This window comes from Desmodus rotundus, chromosome 2 (genome assembly GCF_022682495.2).
Source record: "Desmodus rotundus isolate HL8 chromosome 2, HLdesRot8A.1, whole genome shotgun sequence".
Lineage (NCBI taxonomy): Eukaryota > Metazoa > Chordata > Mammalia > Chiroptera > Phyllostomidae > Desmodus > Desmodus rotundus.
Window position 1 is genome coordinate 15,726,127 of NC_071388.1, and position 19,516 is coordinate 15,745,642.

The window sequence follows — 19,516 nt, forward strand, 5'->3', positions numbered from 1 at the left end:
TACATATATTTTACAATATAAGCATGTTATTATATTTATATATTAAGATCTTTAAACACATTCTAAAAAAGTAGATAATGGCTAAAATAGCACAATTTATTTATGTATATATATATGTATACATATATACATATATATGAAGACTTACCTCTAATATCATCTTTTTCCCCGCACTATATGTCTTTAAATTAGTGGTGTTTTTAGCTGGCAAGACTAATTTCTCTCTTCTCCAATGGACGGATGCTGGTGGATTAGATTTCACATCACAGCTTATATTTATTGGATTTCCTTCCCAAGAGTAATAAATTGTTTGGTTTGATATGAACTTGGGAGCATCTGTAAAGCAATATAATATAATATTTATATACCTTTCCTTTGACATGATCATTTAATTAATATAAACAATAGTTAGTTACTTGACTACAAAATGAAGCCACAGCAATTCTAATTTCATTTTTGTGTGTGTGTGTGTTGGCTGTTGTCCTTTTTTTTTTTTTTTTTTTTTTTGACAATCTAAAGGGAAAGAAGTCAGTGCCCCTGACTAAATAGTCAGGAATTGCATGTTTTATTTTTTAATTTTTCCTTGTTGTTCAAGTATAGTTGTTTCCATTCTCTCCCAACCACTCTCCCCCACCCCAGCCACCCCCACCTCCCACCCTCAATCCAACTCCCCTTTGGCTTTGTCCATGGGTCCTTTATACATGTCCTGGATGACCCTTCCCATTCTTTACCCCATTATCCCCCTTCCTCCTCCTCTCTGGTTACTGTTAGTTTGTTCTTTATTTCAATGTCTCTGGTAATATTTTTGCTTCCTTGTTTGTTTTGTTGATTAGGTTTCACTTATGGGTGAGATCATACAGTATTTGTCTTTCACAGCCTGGAGTATTTCACTTAACGTAATGCTCTCCAGTTCCGTCTATGCTGTCACAAAGAGTAGGAGGTCCTTCTTTCTGTTGTGTAGTATTCCATTGTGTAAATAAGTGTACTTTGTTTTTTGACCCACTCATTTACAGATGGGCATTTAGGTTGCTTCCACCACTTGGCTATTGTAAATTTTGCTGCTATGAACATTGGGGTGTATAGTTTCTTTTGAATTGGCATTTCAGGATTCTTAGGGTATAATCCCAGCATTGGGATTGTGGGGTTAAAAGGTAGTTCCATTTTTAGTTTTCTGAGGAAATTCCATACCGTTTTCCACAGTGGCTGCACCAGTCTGCATTCCCACCAACAGTGTACTAGGGTTCCCTCTTCTCCCCAACCTTGCCAGCACTTGTTGTTTGTTGATTTGGTTATCATGGCCATTCTGACCACTGTGAAGTGGTATCTTCACTGTTTATTGTGGTTTTAATTTGCATCTCTCTGACGGCTAGTGATGCTGAGCATCCTTTCATGTGTCTCTGGGTCTTCTGTACATCCTCCTTGAAGAAGTGTCTTTTCAAGTACATTGCCTATTTATCAATTGGATTATTTGTCTTCCTAGAGTGAGTATTTTATATATTTTGGAGATCAAACCCTTGTCTGAGGTATCATTGGCACATATATTTTCCTATACAGTTGGTTCCTTTTTTATTTTGCTGATGTTTTCTTTAGCTGTGCCAAAGCTTTTTATTTTGATGAAGTCCCATTTTTTTATTCTTGCCTTTATGTCCCTTGCCTAGGGGACATATCTGTGAAAATATTGCTGCATGGAATATCTGAGATTTTCCTGACTATGTCCCCCTAATTTCAAATATTTAACATATGACATGAGAACTCATGAAAATATGTCATTTGATTGTTTCACAAAATAATTTTAATGTTAATATAAAAGCATTCCAAATTTACCAATTATTAAAATATGAAACAATGCTCAGAGTTAAGTTTACTTTTAATATTCTGACTTTTTTCTTTTTTTGTGCCCAAGCATTTACATATTGAAATAAAAATTCCTTTGCTGTTCATTATCTCCCTTTTATTTCTCCTTTATATTAAAATTCAGGTCCTATAGTAATTTTGTAAATTCTGTGTGTAAGTTACATTATCTATAAATTTTTTAAAAAAATTATTGTTATCCAATTACAGTTGTCTGCATTTTCTCCCCATCCCTCTACCCCACCCCAGCTGAACCCACCTCCCACCTCCACCTCCACCCTCCCCCTTGATTTTGTCCATGTGTCCTTTATAGTAGTTCCTGTAATTCCCTCTCCCCACTGTCCCGTCCCCACTCCCCTCTGGCTTTTGTTGGATTGTTCTTAACTTCGATGTCTCTGGTTATATTTTGTTTGCTTTTTTCTTTTGTTGGTTATGTTCCAGTTAAAGGTGAGATCATATGGCAATTCCACTGCTGGGATTATACCCTAAGAACCCTGAAACACCAATCCAAAAGAACCTATGCACCCCAATGTTCATAGCAGCACAATTTACAATAGCCAAGTACTCAAAACAACTTAAGTGCCCATCAGCAAATGAGTGGATCAAAAAACAATGGTACATTTACACAATGGAATTCTATGCAGCACAGAGAAAGAAGGAGCTTATACCCTTTGCAACAGCATGGATGGAACTGGAGAGCATTATGCTAAGTGAAATAAGCCAGGCGGTGAGAGACAAATATTCTGACTTTTAATATTCTATCCATCCAGTAAATTAATGGTTAGCTACATATTAAGAATGTGTTTCTGACACATCCCATATCATACATAGACACAATTCTAAATTAAATGGTAGCTAAACTGATATATAAAGTGGTGTATAAACTGATTATTGTTGTTACTAATATTAACTATTTAGAACTTAATATCACTACATAGATGATCAGTTTGAGTTGTCTAACTTCCATGTTTTGTTTTATTACCTCTAGTTATTTAGAAATCACCTTCACCCAGTTTTATTATATCAACAGATTATATATCAGATATATAACATATGAATTATAATCTATACAACTAATGATCAAGTAATCATCAAAAATGTCTTGTTCTACTTATGATTTATTATTAATGCCAATCTCACACAGAATTATGAAGTGTTAGTTAAACGCTTTCCAGGACAGTAAGTTTTTACATTTTATTCTATTTAATCTTTTCAATAACCTTGTAAGGAAAATGTTATCTTGTTTTAAGAGGGATCTGGATTAAGAGCTATCAAGCTTAAATTATAGGTCTGGGATGGAATCTAGGGTGATTTTCACCAGGCTTCATTATATTTCCATTCAATCCAGAATCAAAATTTTAATTTTCAGTGCTAGCAACATTTTGGTGATTTGAACCTTATCATATATTATTGAGGAAAATACAATTAACACAATTCCTCAGAGGGATAAAGAGCCTTAAAATCTTTATAATCTCAATTTTGTAATTGAATCCTAGGTACCTTTCAAAAGAGAGTAAGTTGAAACATCATCAAAGGTTTATACAAAGAATTGTTAATGAATTATTATTTTAATAACAAAATCTCAAAATAACTTAACGTTCCTCAAAAGAAGATTGACTGACTAAATAATGACGCCATCTTGTCACCTAAGTACACTCCCTAAATATTTCACAGACGTGTTTGCCTATGGTTTTCCCTCAGCTTGCAATGTGACTGTCCTTCTTTCACCTGATTGCCTTCAAAACTCAGCTCCACACTCCCTAAACACTGTCTTTCCACAGCCATCAGTGGTGGCTCAGATTCCCTGCTTTGTGCTCCCACAGGTTCTTTGTGCTTCCTCAGCATACTCATAGCCATCAGAAGGGGCTATCTGATTGTTTCTCCACCAAACGATCTGAGTCTCATGGATTAGGCCGTGTCTTGCTCACAATTATATTCTTGATGACTTACACAGTATAAGATGCTTACTTTGTTCTCAAAACCTGTACATCAAATTTACTGGAAATTAAACAGTCAATTAATTTTCAATTCAACACATTTACCAGTTTAGTTAACCTGAACAGGTGTTTTCAAGGTGTAGGTACAGAAATTTTTCAAGGCCCTCAAAGATTCACTGGAAAATCTAAGAGTGTGTAAAAACTTAGGGGAGTAATTGTAAGAGAGACTAAAACTCTGATATTCAAAGCAAATAGCTAAGCTTCTATCTATATCTACATGTACCTACAAAAGATGTTACTACTGCTTATATGCACAAATATAATATATTTAACATTATAATATTTTAGGGAGAGGCTTATGAATAGTTTATTTGCATAAAATTTAGCCCAGTATGAAAACCATACATGTTAATAGAACTCTAATAGCAGACTCACAGTCTACTCTGTCCCCAATATGGCATCTGTGTGTATCAGTATTATATTATTATAATGTAACCATAAGTTTAAGGCTGTATTTTTTTTAATAAAAGCAAGCAATTGCCACTAATTGCTTGCCTATGATCTCAGTGGGAATTTAATTCAGAATTACTGATGCTGAATGCAAATGTGCCACAGTCTATACATGCTACGCTGAAAGCCACATTAAAAAACGTGTTTGTGGGGTGAGGCAACAAAATATTGATATTTCACATCCGTGATAAAGCAAAAACTAGATTCCTGGATATGGTATGTTTTGTAAATATCAAAATAGTAGCATCACAGTAATACTCCCTGGGGTTAGATGGGCAGGCACTGCCATCAAACAACAGGGGTTAGACCACCGTTTGAAGAAGGATGTGGTTCTGGGAAAGGCCACACATTAGGATTTCAGGGTAAGAAAAATGTAGCCCTATTTTTCTTTGATAAATCAAAATGTGTAAGTTTCAAAAAACTAGGCTTTTCCAGAAAACTAGGTATTTTTGCATTAGAAAACCTTCAAATATTATACAGAGGAAATAAATTTAAAAAAAGGAAAGTCATTGGAGGTAGAAATATGGCATAGGCAGAACTGAGGAAAGACCGGAATTTATATAGGGGTGTGTGTGTGTGTTATCATATATATACATATATATAGATAGATAGGTAGTATCAGTGGGTAGATAGTATGTATATACTGATCTATGTATCTATCTGTCTGTTTTTCTATCTATGACAACATAAAGATAGGCAAGGATGAATCTTCACCTTAAAGTTGCCTTCTTTGCCTAGGTTTTGTGTCTGTTTTCTATGCATGGGGGATATTAATTCATGAACTATAAAGTGAAGGACTGCAAAGTTATGCAAACATTCCTTAAGGCATTAAATGTCCTCCATGTTCTATTGAAGTCTATTGTAATTTGTTCTAAACACTGCCATCAAAATTTTAATTGCAGTAAATAGAAAGAACCTCTAGAAAAAAATTTATCTGAGAAGAGTACAGAAGGAAATTCAGGTAAATCTGAATGGTGATAAGACAGAAATATAGAATTGGGCAAAAGTAGGTTTATAGTTGTGAGGATACAAAATAGTGTTTCTTCTAGTATTATTATTCATTAATCATTGTATTAATTTCCATATGAAAAACTATAAACCTACTTTTGCCCAACCCTGTACGTTATCCACTGGATGAATGGGTGGGGAGGTAGAGATTACCTTCAAAAAGTGTCTGGTAACAATAAGAAGCCTGGAAAGCGGCACGTGCACTTCCCTGATGAAACTTTAGTCAGGTTGCTGTAAGCTATTTTACTGGGGGGAGGGGTTTCTGCCTTGTCCTTAGACCTCGTCCCTGGTCTGCATGCAGGAATGAGTCTGCGTAGCCAGTTTAGTGAGAATCCTTCACCCTTGATATCTTATTATTGTTGGTATGTGATCAACCTCCATATTAGCTAACCTTAATGTCTATGCACATGACCTGCTTTGAGCAAGAACACTATGAGGACAGTTTAGCAAGACTCACACTGTCCTTGAAACTTAATCAAGTTCCCCTTAGAAATTTTCCATTCACTGCCTCTTGTCACTCTGCTCATTGGCTTAAATCCCAGTTGTCGTAGTATTTGGTGATGAAGTGAATCTGTCTCCCTGTTGCAATAGTCTCGACTCCTATTGCCACAGACTTAAATAAAGCCGTTCTTACCATTGAAAGGGTGTCAGAATAATTCCTCTTTGACAAAAGAAAGGGTGTATCCAAGAAGATAATTAAAAGGAAAACTCGTTTGTGTCTTCCCTTTAAGAGGGAATGCCAAAGACAGATTTGAATCAAATACGACAGCAATAACAACTATTGGGTTATTTTCTGTAATTTTCTATATTTGAAGTATTAGAATTATTTTAAGTTTTAAACACAAAATTGGAACCTTACCTAACCAAACTATCAGACAGGAAAGAAATGGAAGTTTTATATTTAACTGTGTGAATTCACCAAGTTCTCATTGTATTAAAAAGTGATCTTTGTATTTATAGCATTTACCTATAAACAGTTAAATATGCAACACGTTTATGAACGTGGTCATTTTAAGTTAAGCAGAATTGGACAGATATCATAAGGTATAGTATCTGGAAAGGAACATGAAGTCGTCAACAAATCTTTATTGTACATTAAAAAAAACCCTTGCTCTGGGATATCTGGGAATGCGGTGCCAGAGTCAAGTCCACCACCTTCTGGCTCTTTATGTTCATCTCCTGCAACCACACTGCTGTGCCAGTTATTCCATTAAAAACTGTAAGTAGATTCTCTGAGAGTCGTCTCTACAGACCATTAATGGTGTTATTCCTCTTTGGAATTGTGTGAAATGATTATACCAAGTAATCAGGGAAGTACTTTACTATGACCTGTGTATTGTACTTAAGCCATACAGGAAATGTATAATGCATGTGAGAAGGACTGTGCTCAAAAAGAGTGCACACTGCACACTCACTTATCTCCAGGCCACGCCGATAAAGTGCGACCATTAAAATCATCTCTGCTTCTCCTATTTCTATGCTTACGTGTGAGAAGCTAAGATGTAAAACGAAATGTATTCTGGGGCAGAGTACTCATTTTCCATACTAAAGATTTTATGGCAAGGACCGAATTTTAGCAACATATTCTTGAATAAATGCTGCTTAAAGACTCAGGAAATTAATCTTACTTAGAAGAAAATAAAATCCCTAAAACTGGAGAGGGAGAATGAGAAGAGAGAGGGGGTCAGAAGAAGAAGAGGAAAACAAGAACAGGGACAAGAACACGATAAAGTAAATATATACATAGAAAGAAGATTATCGTATTTACCATCTATAAAGAGGCATTGAACCACATAAAGGGTGACATTTGCTTTTTGTTAGAATTATATAAACCATTTGAAGTAATGTTAATTATTGTATGTTCATAAATGCCTCTGGTTCATAGTTTACTACACACAGACACATACTTGCATCTATATAGATATGCATTATACATAATTAAAATGAAGAATAATCCTTCTTCAAGAAATCTTACTTTAATAAGTTAATATTTTTAAAACTGGGGAATGCATGAGAGGAAATAATATAAGAGGTACTTTGTGGTGAAAATATTGGGATGTAGATTATCTTTAGGCCCCCAATCTTCTATGTAATGATTATATGATTAATAAACATGTATACATTATTTATAGACTCTAAGAAGATGAATATGTAAAATTGGATGGAAAATGAATACAGGTTAGCTGTTATCACAATGGGATAATCTCTAAAGAGAAATTATTTAGATTTTATTAAATGGCAGCTACGTGGGCAGAGAGATGAGCAAGAACATTTCAACATGACCATGAGTGAATCTCTTATTTAGAATTTCCGGCATAAGAATAAATAACAAAGTGTACTAGCATCTGAATTTGTCCTTTTCTCAGTGTTGGGGTCAGGAAAGTTATATTCCAGGCATACCAGGAGACATCATAGAAACTTTTAAGACTGCCTTCAGACTTGGTGACAAGTCACTTCTGTTTTGACAAACGCACTTTTTGTTTTACTAAATTTTTGCCTTATTGATGAGACTGAGAGCTGAACATGTGGCCAGCACTTGTCACTACACTCCTGTCATTGTACAAGGCATCCCGACTTGATGACTTCTTGATACAAGCTTTTCACTTTCTCTTGTCATCTCCCCCCAGGCTCTGAAGGCTTTTCCCCCCTGAACATGGTTTATTTGTGGCAGGCCCCCATGACCTGAGTGAAGTCTTACCCCTTGCTGAGGGCTGGCCTGGGTTCCAGAATGCTGCCTGCTCCTGAGAAGGCTGAAGCTGATGACAAAATACAACAAGCTCTGGAAACTAAAATATGGAAATATCTGACCTGGATTTCGAGTTTTATGAGTAACAGAACCAGGGAACTCACTATACAAACTCACTATACATTACCCAGTGGGTGAATCAAATTGAAAAGGATGACAAATGGTGAGATTTACAAACAATGAAAAATACATTTAAGTCTTTTAAAGTCTTTTGTCCTTCTAAAACAGTATTGGGATTATTGAATTCTGTCTTACATTCTCTCCAAATACGTATATACTGTGGTGAAATATTGTCTCGTTTTCTAGTCATCGTACTCTGTGGTGTGGTATAAAATTTCAAATATATTTTCTTTAATATTAGATTTTTAAGAAACACAAATAATAGCAACAATTATTCTAATGGGTAGTAGACTATTCTATTTTAAAAGCTTTGACATTCATTTCTCTCCATTGCCATTACCACATCCATGTTCCAGGTCATAATCATTACCTGGTTGACTTTGGAAGCTCTGTCTTTCCTCAATTACTGGCCTACCAGTAAAGTTTTCCAAAAGTTTCCTAAGATTTCTTAAACCAGAAAAAAATTATGATGGTTTATAAAGTTCTACATTAGCTGTTCTATGCATTTCCTCTGGCCTGATCTCCATCTGGGTTAACTTAGTTCCTTAAACTGTAATCACCCCAACCTTTCCTTCTTCCAGGCCTTTGCCTGGCTGTCTCACCCGTCTAATCACTTTTTGATGTATTTCATCTTAATGTCACTGTGTATCTTCCACATCCCTAATTAAAGCATAAATCCTCTGAGAGAAAGGGCAATGTTGCCTTTCTTGCGTTCTCTACAGCACCTGAATTTATGTATTTGCTACTCAGTATATACTCAGTAAATAATAAATTAATAAATGAAACCAGGGTAATTACACACTCCAGCTATAAATGATCCATTTAACAGGAGAGTATATAGGCATCTGTTTGACTCTCCTAAAATCACAGAACTTAGGACTTTAATGCAGTGTTAATTCTATAATAATACATTTTCTTTCATTGGCTCTTAGTGCCTATTTTGTGAAGAAGCCAGCCCCTTAAATTAGCTAAGAATTAACTGCATATGTTTTTTCTCTTTAATGTCTAAGATACCTTGATGCTTTGTTCAGTCATTAAATGTTCTCATTTGATTTATGCTGGGGGAAACTACCAAGGGAATAAAAGCTAATATATCCTTTGGCACATTTAGGGGATGATTCAATTAGTAATTTCATAGACCCAGTTCTACTGTATGTTCACTCATATGCAGAATCAGCTATGGCAATTAACTAGATTCAATCCATGTGTCATGGGAATTCTAATGGCTACACGGAATACTAAATTAGATGTGTGTTTATTGCCAATTTAACCACAGTACTCGATGTGCAGTTTCCATACTAAAGTTGAACAACCAAATGATACATGAATCTCAGCATATTTTATGGCCCTGGAGTCAGAAGCATCATTTACATCGAGATATGCCTATAGTGACTACTAGCACGCATTTTGACTTTTATTACTTATATAAGTATTACTGATTATAAAAAAGTTTGAATATAAGGTGATTTCTCTTTCTACTACTTTTTTCCTTGTCTTAATTATTTCTTCTCCTTAAATCATGCATACAAATATTAATAAAAGTATTGTACTACCTAAGGCTATTTTATCCTCTATTGTTGCTTTATATATTGAATTTTCCGTAAGTAGCTACAGTATTTTAAATATTATTATTATGCACAATTTCACATATAAATCTAGAAAACAAAGCTTAAGTGAATCTTTCATAAAAATTTCCAAGTCGTCAAAAGAAGTATTGGTCACAGAGATGCAGCCGAGTTAAAATTATTTTATAAATAACAAAAACGTCAGTTTCCTCAGAATCGGATTTAGCAGCAGGACGTTTTGTAGTTTGTGCAATTTGTGTTTGTTGGTGTGAAACAACTGCAGAGTGTGTCACTGTATTGGAATTGAGAATAAAACTCTGTCAAGTAAAGTGTACATTTTTACGTACTGATTTAATAATGTCCAAGTCCTTAACTTTATATATGGTAAAAATAAGGTCACAAAATTAATTCATTTCTTAACCTTCCCATTTCTACCAAGCCTTCATGACTTAAAAACAAATCGAAAGCACACTAAAACATTTCCACTCTTTTATCTTAAAGTGAATGGTAGTACATTCTAGAATGTTGCTTATCACATGCATCATGGACGGCCTAGTTCATGAGAGGGAAAAAAAAACAAAAGCCCTCAGTGTCACTGCCTGCAGTCACAGCAGCACCACCGGAAATAAGGACAACAATGGAAACGGATCACAGGGTGCGTGTCACCTGTCGGTGCATGTGATGTACTGAGCTGTGATCACAACTGCATTGCATTAGGCATCGTTATTGTCGCATTTTACCTTCATATTCATCACCTCTTAATTAACAGTCTGCAATGTAGGGAAATATGTCACCCTTTCCTACCTCACTTGAAGTCTCTTGAATGAAAATTGGTAACGACTGTCACATATTTATAACTTGCAAATAACCATAGTACTATTTAACTAAACTTAGATCATAATTGCTTTCTGCTATACTACTGTTTATGTTGACATGTATTTTATTTTTAATGTTCACTCAATTATACTTCTCTCTTTAAAAAGGAGATAAGCTATCATCAAAATTTAATTATTTTTACATGTATAGCAAAATATTGAGCCATAAAAGGAAATTCAAGTTGTGATTGAAAATGAATCATATGTGATACATTTTTCAGAGCATTGCACCATAGTAAACAAAATGAAAAAATGTACAGCTTCCCTAAAATGATAGTTTATTGACATGGGTCTCCACTGTTAGTTGGCATTTTTAGGGGCTAAAACTATGTACTCTTTGTTTATGTTTCTGCATGCTAGGATGAACATCCTGTCTAGCATATTTTAAGGATTAAAAAATATTAATTTAATAAATTAGCAGGATAATAATGAAAACAGTTGCTAACATAGTGTTATGTTTAACAATTATAAATAATTGTTTTATAATAAAGTTAATAAATTAAAAATTGGAGAAGTTAAAATATATAGAAGCAAGAACACACTGCAAATAGTATGAATGAGAAATACCACATATAACAAAAATTGAATGAAGGAAGGATTTTTTAACCTTTTACGTTTACTTTAAAATGTTTTATTGTCAATTTCATTGAAAGGTAACCAAGTAGCTTCTATACCTATAATTCAGTTAGACCAACTGAATAAATCTGTAAAAGTGCTTTCGATTTTGCTTCCCCAAAATAAAACTCTAGATTTAGAAAAACACAAAATAAAGATTTTAGGGTATCTATTACAAACAAACTATCTTTGCAACAGCTTCTGGGAAAACAGAAATATGTGTTTCCTTTTTTCCCCTTCAAAAAAAGAGAGATGTTAGAAATAATTACATTTGTCTCTGATATTACATAAGAGTGGAAAAATTTCTACTCATTCTAGGCAAGAACATGTAATTGTGTAAATCAAAAATTTAAAATAAAATTAAAAAATGTATGTGAATATATTCAGCTGAAATCATTATGACCTTGGTTTATGAGAAAATGATCTGGAACTTTCACATATCTTTATTATAGAGAAAGATCTAAAATAAACACCTCTTTAAAATAATTAAGATAAATAACCATAATGAGACATGTTGCTCAAGGTAAAACTATATTTAAATCAATGTTTTGCACTGATGATTTAAGATTACTGGGAACAAATAGTTATGCTATGAAATCAGAGAAAATCACAGAAACAATAAGTATATCAAAATATATATTATGGTATTAGGTGTATAATTGCTGTTATAATTTTAGAAGACTTTTTAGCAAGATAAAATGATGGTTTTATTTAAAATAAAACAGAGTTATCATTGAATTACATGTACCTAACAAGGAATATTTGATATCCTGTTACATATGAAGTATTTTGAGATACTCAGTATAATAAAAATAATAATTTAAAGAGGTATATTGCTTTGATCAGATAGTCTTCATCTTTATCACAGGGTCAAAAACAGTGTCTCTTGTCAACAATATTGGAACAGAGAGGACATTTTACTCAGGATGAAATAAATATGAAACAAAGGAATCTATATGAGTACTTACAGTGAGTCAAAAGAGCTATATAGGTTGCAAAATTGTGAAGATACAGAATCGATATTATCTGATATTCAGGTTTCATTTTAAAATATTGTGATGAGGTTACACCTCTAAGAGATTTTTTTCAATCACTGCTCATTTGTATAGTCTCTATACCACATCTGTAATTACAAGTGCATTGAATTGTATGTTATTTTATAATACTTTCTAAGCTGCTACCTAAGTAGATTCAGCTTCTCCAGGGGTTGGGTCTTTCCTAATAGTCCTTAAGAACATTTCAGCATCATAAGGTCTGAAGTACTTTTAAACAACATGTGATTTGAGTCAAACAATCTCTACCAGGTAGAAACAAAAATGTGATAAAACTAATATAATTGATAGCGTCTGAGTATGTGAGAAATGTGATATTTTGAAATATCCTGGAGAGTTCATGGAAAGTTTGAGTTAAAAAATACAGCTAAGCAGTAAAATATTTTACACCTTTCTCTTTTAATATTCTTTTCTTATTTTCTGGATATGCAGACAAGCTTTGTATTTTAATTCTCTTAGATGTTGTCCTTGAAATTATCATACTGGATATAAAACCTAAATAGTTGCTAGCATTGGAGGCAATTTATTTCTGCAAATGAGCCAGCTCTTTTAAAGTTTGAACAGCTTAAGTGTATTCTGGTGAGTGTAAGAAAAAGAATCATAAGATTTTAATCACAGATATAAAAGGGTGTGTCTACTATGACCAAGGAGTTTTTCTACTATCTAAGTGTTTATTGAGATATTTTTTAAATATTAAAATTGTCACATTTTATTTACCTCATCTTGTACATGCCGCCAATCATACTACTAGAATCACTGTTGAGACTGTAAAACTTAAAAGAATCATGTGACAAAGCAAAGATTTTTTAAATTTTTTGGAATGTATGCAAATATGAAAGCGATATGAATCCGTGTTATACAATTAATTAATATCCCTATAGCCTTAAAATTTTCTGATATTGCTAACAACATTTATACCACAGGAGAAAATGCATTCAAATATTCCTATTATGTCTACCAAGGAATAAAAACAGGGACAGAGAGCTCAGTGAGAAAAAAAGTGTAAATGAAAAATTCAATACTTCTTAACATGCATTGTTACCATGTAACTGTTAAATTAAATTTATCACATAAAATAATTAAGTCCAGTTAATAGATAATATGTAATGAGTACCCAGTGACCAAACTTAATAATATTCTAATTGTAATCAAACATACTATGTAATTGGTGCTTATTGCATTAAAACACATATCACATGCCTGTTATCTCCTTTGTTTTATAAATTGGAACTTTAGTTCAACTCCCGCTTCTTAGTAAGAGTAATTCCTTTGAAATGTTGAAAATGAACTGGCAGGAAGCCAAGGAATCTACGAGATGAATTACAAAAGAGGCTGAACACACACAAAAAAGGCTTAATCTCCTTAGCACCTTAAATTTAGTGCTATTACAGCAAGTGTGGTTGGTATCAAATTGTAAATGGTTTTACTCTTTTCCACTCATTTTTACCCATTACACTGCAGGTGTTTGAATCAGACACTAAAGATGGTTCTAATAAGGGTTTTTTTGTGTGACATTGTATACTTTCTACACCACTTTGTTTCAAAGATGCAGAATGAAAATATTCTTATCATTTCTGAAGTCAAATATTTATTTACACTAATAACTTCTCATGGCATTACATGTAAGGTACTGAAAGTTTTATTACTATTATAAATTTGCTGCTAAATAAAATAGCTTATCTTATAATAATACAGGCTTTAATTACCAAGAAATAAACTTATTAGATACTCAGTATTAATCTTAGTTATTAGGTTGCAATAGCCAACCAAAATTTCTCCTAATCTTCCTATGATAACAGTATAAGATTTATTACAAATACTGGAAATAGCTACATAAAAATGTCCAAACTTTCCAAATACAATTAAACTAATTCACAAGAAAGATAACTGAAAGAGAAGAGCAGGCTAAAATTTAAATTATGAGTATAATTACATATTGCAAATAATTAATTAACTTTTAAACTCCCTCAAAATACTAACTATAGGCAAATGATAACAGTTTTACATTTTCTCTCTTTCTACCATGTGAATAAAATCTGAAATTTAGCAATGAATGAAATTAAGATGAATATAATTATGTTACTTTCTACTTAAGAATACACATACAACTTCTGAGTTTTACAGCATTATAATTCATCTACTATAAACATTCTTTACCTGATTCAATTTTAATAAATTATAATAAGTACCTAGAAGGCAGTAACTTCAAACATACATAAGAGAGAAGTTCGGCAAGTTGATGGGCAAATTAATGTCATGCTAAAGCAAAAAGTTATTCTTAAATGTAGTGTTAGGATGGAATGGTGAGCTAGACTCCCAACATAATTTAGTATTGTCCTTGAACTCATTAGCAAATTTAATTATAAAAAATAGAGAATTCTAATTGACATACATGAAGAAATACAGTAGGAATCTAAATTAATGGAAGAGGAAGCTAGACTCTGAGAGATGCACAGGTAATTTGCACTGGATAGTTAAAGGGTATTCTTCATGGGGAAAAGCAAGAGGAGAGAGCTTAAGCAGAGCATTTGTACATGGGTCATATCCGCAAGAGGACTTTCGTTTGGAGATTTTAAAAAAAGATAGAAGAAAATATGTCAATAGAAAATGGATAATTAAATTCTGATACTGTATTTATCAACATTAAAATATAAAACATTTTAGTTTGCTTTACATGAAATTGAGTCTATATTAGTAGAATCAACCCTTTATAGGTAAAGGGTATTGTTAAAAGCTCTGAACATTGATCTACCTGTAAACCTCAGCTAAAGTTATCCTATCTTGCAATTTAAAATTTGAAATGATTTACATATGTTGAATGCATTATATTTTCTAGAAATATTAAAATTGGAGTAAAGATAAAAAATGTCAAATCAAACAAAATTCACTGTACAAAAGATTGATGTACTGAGAAGAAAAAAAGAACTCATATTAGGACTTTGTAATTTAAAACAATCTTTTGTTCAGTCTGATGATTTATTGAGGACATATGATTTAAAAAATAAAAACAAAATTAAAACATACAGGAAATCCATAAATTAAAAACTGCTGAAAACAAACTAAGATTTTATGTTCTTGTATCCAGAAACTAAGGAAACCAAATATTTTTTATGGTTTAAAGATACATTAAAAATAGACTATAGCTATGGCTGGTGTGGCTCAGTGGATTGAGCACCAGCCTGCAAACCAAAGGGCCACCAGTTCCATTCCCAGTCTAGGGCACATGCCTGGATTGTGGGCCAGGTCCCCAGCAGGGGGGCATGCATGAGACAACTACACATTGATGTTTCTCCTCTTCTCTTTTTCTTTCCCTTCCCCTCTCTAAAAACAAATAAATAAAATCTTTTTTAAAAAAAGGAAAGAAGTCAGGCATAAAAGGTCACATCTTACCTGGTTAAAACAATAAATAAAGATAAAAATATACACATATACACATATATGTATAATTTTTCCATAATAGCACTGTAAACTCTAATAATCTGTCTCCCCAACTAATACTAATTAACATCTCTAGAAATAACACACAATAACAACAGAAACAAAAACAGTAACATAACTAAGACTTCTGTAGAATGAACACAATCTTGGAGGAGAATGAAAACTAGTTTCTCTGCTTTTAGTTTTTCTCTAACGGCTTTGTCTATGGGGCAGGCTCTAGTTGAGGAGCTTCAAATTCATTCTGGAGCTAAAATTTGTTCATAAGTACAGAGATACTTTGGAAACAAGGCAAACACAGGTTGAATAATTTGGAGGCAATTGCAGAGAGGAGTCAGACAGGTAGAGCCATAACTGTGTGCATAGAACCACAGAAATCCCAGCCTAAGCTGTGATATTTGCATGCAAAGGACAGATACAATCTTGCACAGCAAAGACTTCAGGAGTCAAATGAGATTTGAATCACTGCTGGCAACACAGAATTTAGGGGTGATTACCTGCTTAAAAACACTTTTTCCAGATGGTTGTCAAATTACCCAGACTCTGCACAACATCATATTTACAGTATCTAGGACAGCATTCAACAGTTCTTGACATTTAATGAGCCAGGAGAATATGTCCAATTCCAATGGAAAGGATAATCAACCCACGCTCCTCCCAAGATGGCTCTAATATTCCACCTTAAGAATTTATAAACAGTCTGGTCAAGATGGAGGCATAGATAGACATGCTTTGCCTCATTGCACAACCATAAGAAGGAAAACAACTAACTTAAAAAGTAAAAACATCCAGAACTACCAGAAAAATCACCCAGAAAAACACCCAGAACTGGACAGGAGCCTTGCAACCAAGGATTTAAAGAAGCTATGAACATAGCCAGACAGGCAGCAGGAGTGGAGATAGGGACTCCAAGCACAGAGGATGAGATGTGGCTCAAAAAAATGAGGAGAATTTAAGAAGACTCTGGGACATCTCCAAAAGGGCCCACATCCAAATCATAGGGATGCCAGAAGGAGAAGAGGAAGAGCAAGAAATTGAAAACTTATTTAGAGAACTTCCTTAATTTGGCAAAGGAAATACACATACAAATCCAGGAAGCTCAGAGAATCCCAAACAAGTTGGACCCAAAGAGGGCCACTCCAAGACACATCATAATTAAAATGCCAAAGCTTAAGGATAAAGAGAGAACTTTACAAGCAGGAAGAGAAAGGCAGAGAGTTTCCTACAAAAGAATTCCCATAAGACTGTCAGCTGATTTCTCAAAAGAAACTTTGCAGGCAAGAAGGGCCTGGCAAGAAGTATTCAAAGTGATGAAAAGCAAGGACCTACAACCAAGATTATTCTATCCAGCAAAGCTATCATTTAGAATACAAGGACACTTAGCATAATACTCTCCATTTCCAATCCATAGGCAGCGGAGAGTAATGGGGGAAAAATGGGGACAACTGTAATTGAACAACAATAAAACACACACACACACACACACACACAGATGGAAGGACCGATAAAGTGCTTCCCAGACAAGGTAAAGCTAAAGGAGTTCATCGTCACCAAACCCTTATTATGTGAAATGTTAAAGACTCTTAAGAAAAAGAAGGTCAAAACTATGAACATTAAATTATCAACAACTGAATCTAACAAACAAAAACAAAAACAATCTAAGCAAAGAACTAGAGCAGGAAAAGAATCATAGATATGGAGATCATTTGGAGGGTTCTCAGCTAGGAGGGAGAATGGGGGAAAAGGTATAGAGATTTAGAAGCATAACTAGGTAGGTACAAAACAGACTGGGGGATGTTAAGAACAGTATAGGCAATGGGGAGGCCAAAGTATTTACATGCACAACCCATGGCCTTGAACTAAGGGTGGGGATGACTGGAGGGAAGTGGAGTACTAGGCAGAAGGGGGCAAAGGGGATAATTCAGACAACTGTAAAACATAATCAATAAAATATACTCAAAATAATTTATAAACAAAGAGATAAGAAAATCTAAGATACATAGAAAAAATGGACATAATGAAGTTAAACCCAAAATCAACAAACTAGAAAACAGATATATAATAGAGAATATAAATTAGTAAGGGCAAAAACTAATGTTTGGAAAGAACAATATTAGTAAACCCTTAGCTAGAGAAGTATTTTCAATAAATAGTGCTGAATGACTTATATATATGTATAGAAAGAGAATATATACAGACTACACAAAAATACACTCAAAATGGATCATTGACCTTAATACAAAATTGAAATCAACACAACATTCCAAAGAAAGTTTAAACAAAAATTGCTTTTTCATTAATTTCTTGACAAGCACAGTTTGTGAATATGTAAAATTAGATGGATTATTTGTACCCATTCTCAAGAAAATATTTGCTTTCTAGAGTTCTCAGTTAGAAAATGCATCTTATTTCACAATCAGCATCATCTTCTATTAATATTAATGTTACAGAAATTATCCCATAAAAACCTTTTGTCAATAAGAGTCTCTTATACATTCCCACTGAGGCAGTTATGTCACTTTAAGTATCAGAGAACTTCCTACATTGATGATTTCTGGGTATTTATTGAGAATAATCTTAAATTTCTTCCTTTTTAAAGGATATATATACTAAATTATTCTAAAATCACATGCAAAGGCTTAAGGCCAACTGCATAGGTTCCTTTTACAGTAGCCTTCACGCTGCCCAAATCTCAGTTATAAAATTTTTCATAATTATTTGACAATTCTCTTGGTCATCATCCCCACTTTTGGATAATAAACACTATTTTGATAAAAATGTAAGTATTGACACATTCAACCATTTTAAAAATACTCTATCTTATGAGAATGTAAAATAATTCAACAAAACACCTTGAGTAAGAAATGAAAACTTACTTAGGATTCTAAGAAAACATTGACCAATTACTGATAACTAATAATAAAAATGAATAATATAGTTGAGTTGATACTGTGTTTCAGGTTTAACGTTGCAAAAACAAACACAAATTTTAGGTATAACAGTACAAAGACCATTAAGTACATACAGCACTGTTCAATGTCCCATAACGTCCACTAGATGTCTCCAATAACTGACTTTGAGCAACTGCATTCTTTCTAAAGCTGTGCATTAAATACTGAACCACAAACCACATAGGTATTTTGACCTTCCTACAAAAATTCATATTTTTCTAGGCAGAAAAAGTTATTTTAAGAAACATGCAAAATGAAGAAAAACTTACATTCAATGTCAAGGTACATGCTCTTTTGGTGCCCTCCAATTCTGCTCGCAGCTTCGCAGTCATACCTCCCGGAATCCGACAACCTCACGTCTCTAATGTGCAGGGAGGAGCTTCCACGTTGCCCTTTGACTTCAATACGGCCGTCTGCGCTCTGTTGACATCGAGTCAGGAAAAGAAAGGTTTTATGCTTCTTTTGTGTGAGATGAGGACCAAGCACCTGGCATTTATCATACACACGATGAATAAAATAAACTTTTACATACATTCATTTTTTCCAAAATGCAAAGTTTCTATATTTATGACTTACACTTACTAGCTTACCCATATAACCCGTCCACTTGCTTAAAGGGAAACTGACATGTGGTTAAAACTTAAACACAAGTTTTATCAACTTCTTTTATTTAGTATGCTCCTGGCTTTTTAAAAAGCTTCCATGTTCTTCCAGGAAGGGTTTTGTTGGCTTCCAATTATGTTCCTTGCACACATAACAAAATAAGAACAATGCCTTCCAATTCTGCCTAAAACCTACCAATCAAAATAATATCCCTGTAGCACTTTAGTTGTATATCCACTAAGTAAGGA

General features: G+C 33.6%; 1 protein-coding gene across 2 annotated transcripts in view; it reads right to left on the minus strand.

Moving 5' to 3' along the window:
* The window catches only part of NCAM2 (neural cell adhesion molecule 2), a 390,639-nt gene that overhangs the window by 87,115 nt on the left and 284,008 nt on the right, over positions 1-19,516 (minus strand). For both annotated transcript variants that reach the window (XM_024562711.3, XM_045196939.2), the window contains exons 9-10: positions 18,935-19,085; positions 149-336 (exon numbers count right to left, since the gene is read on the minus strand). In XM_024562711.3, coding sequence (XP_024418479.2) covers positions 149-336; positions 18,935-19,085 — 339 coding nt within the window. The remainder of the gene's footprint in view (positions 1-148; positions 337-18,934; positions 19,086-19,516) is intronic.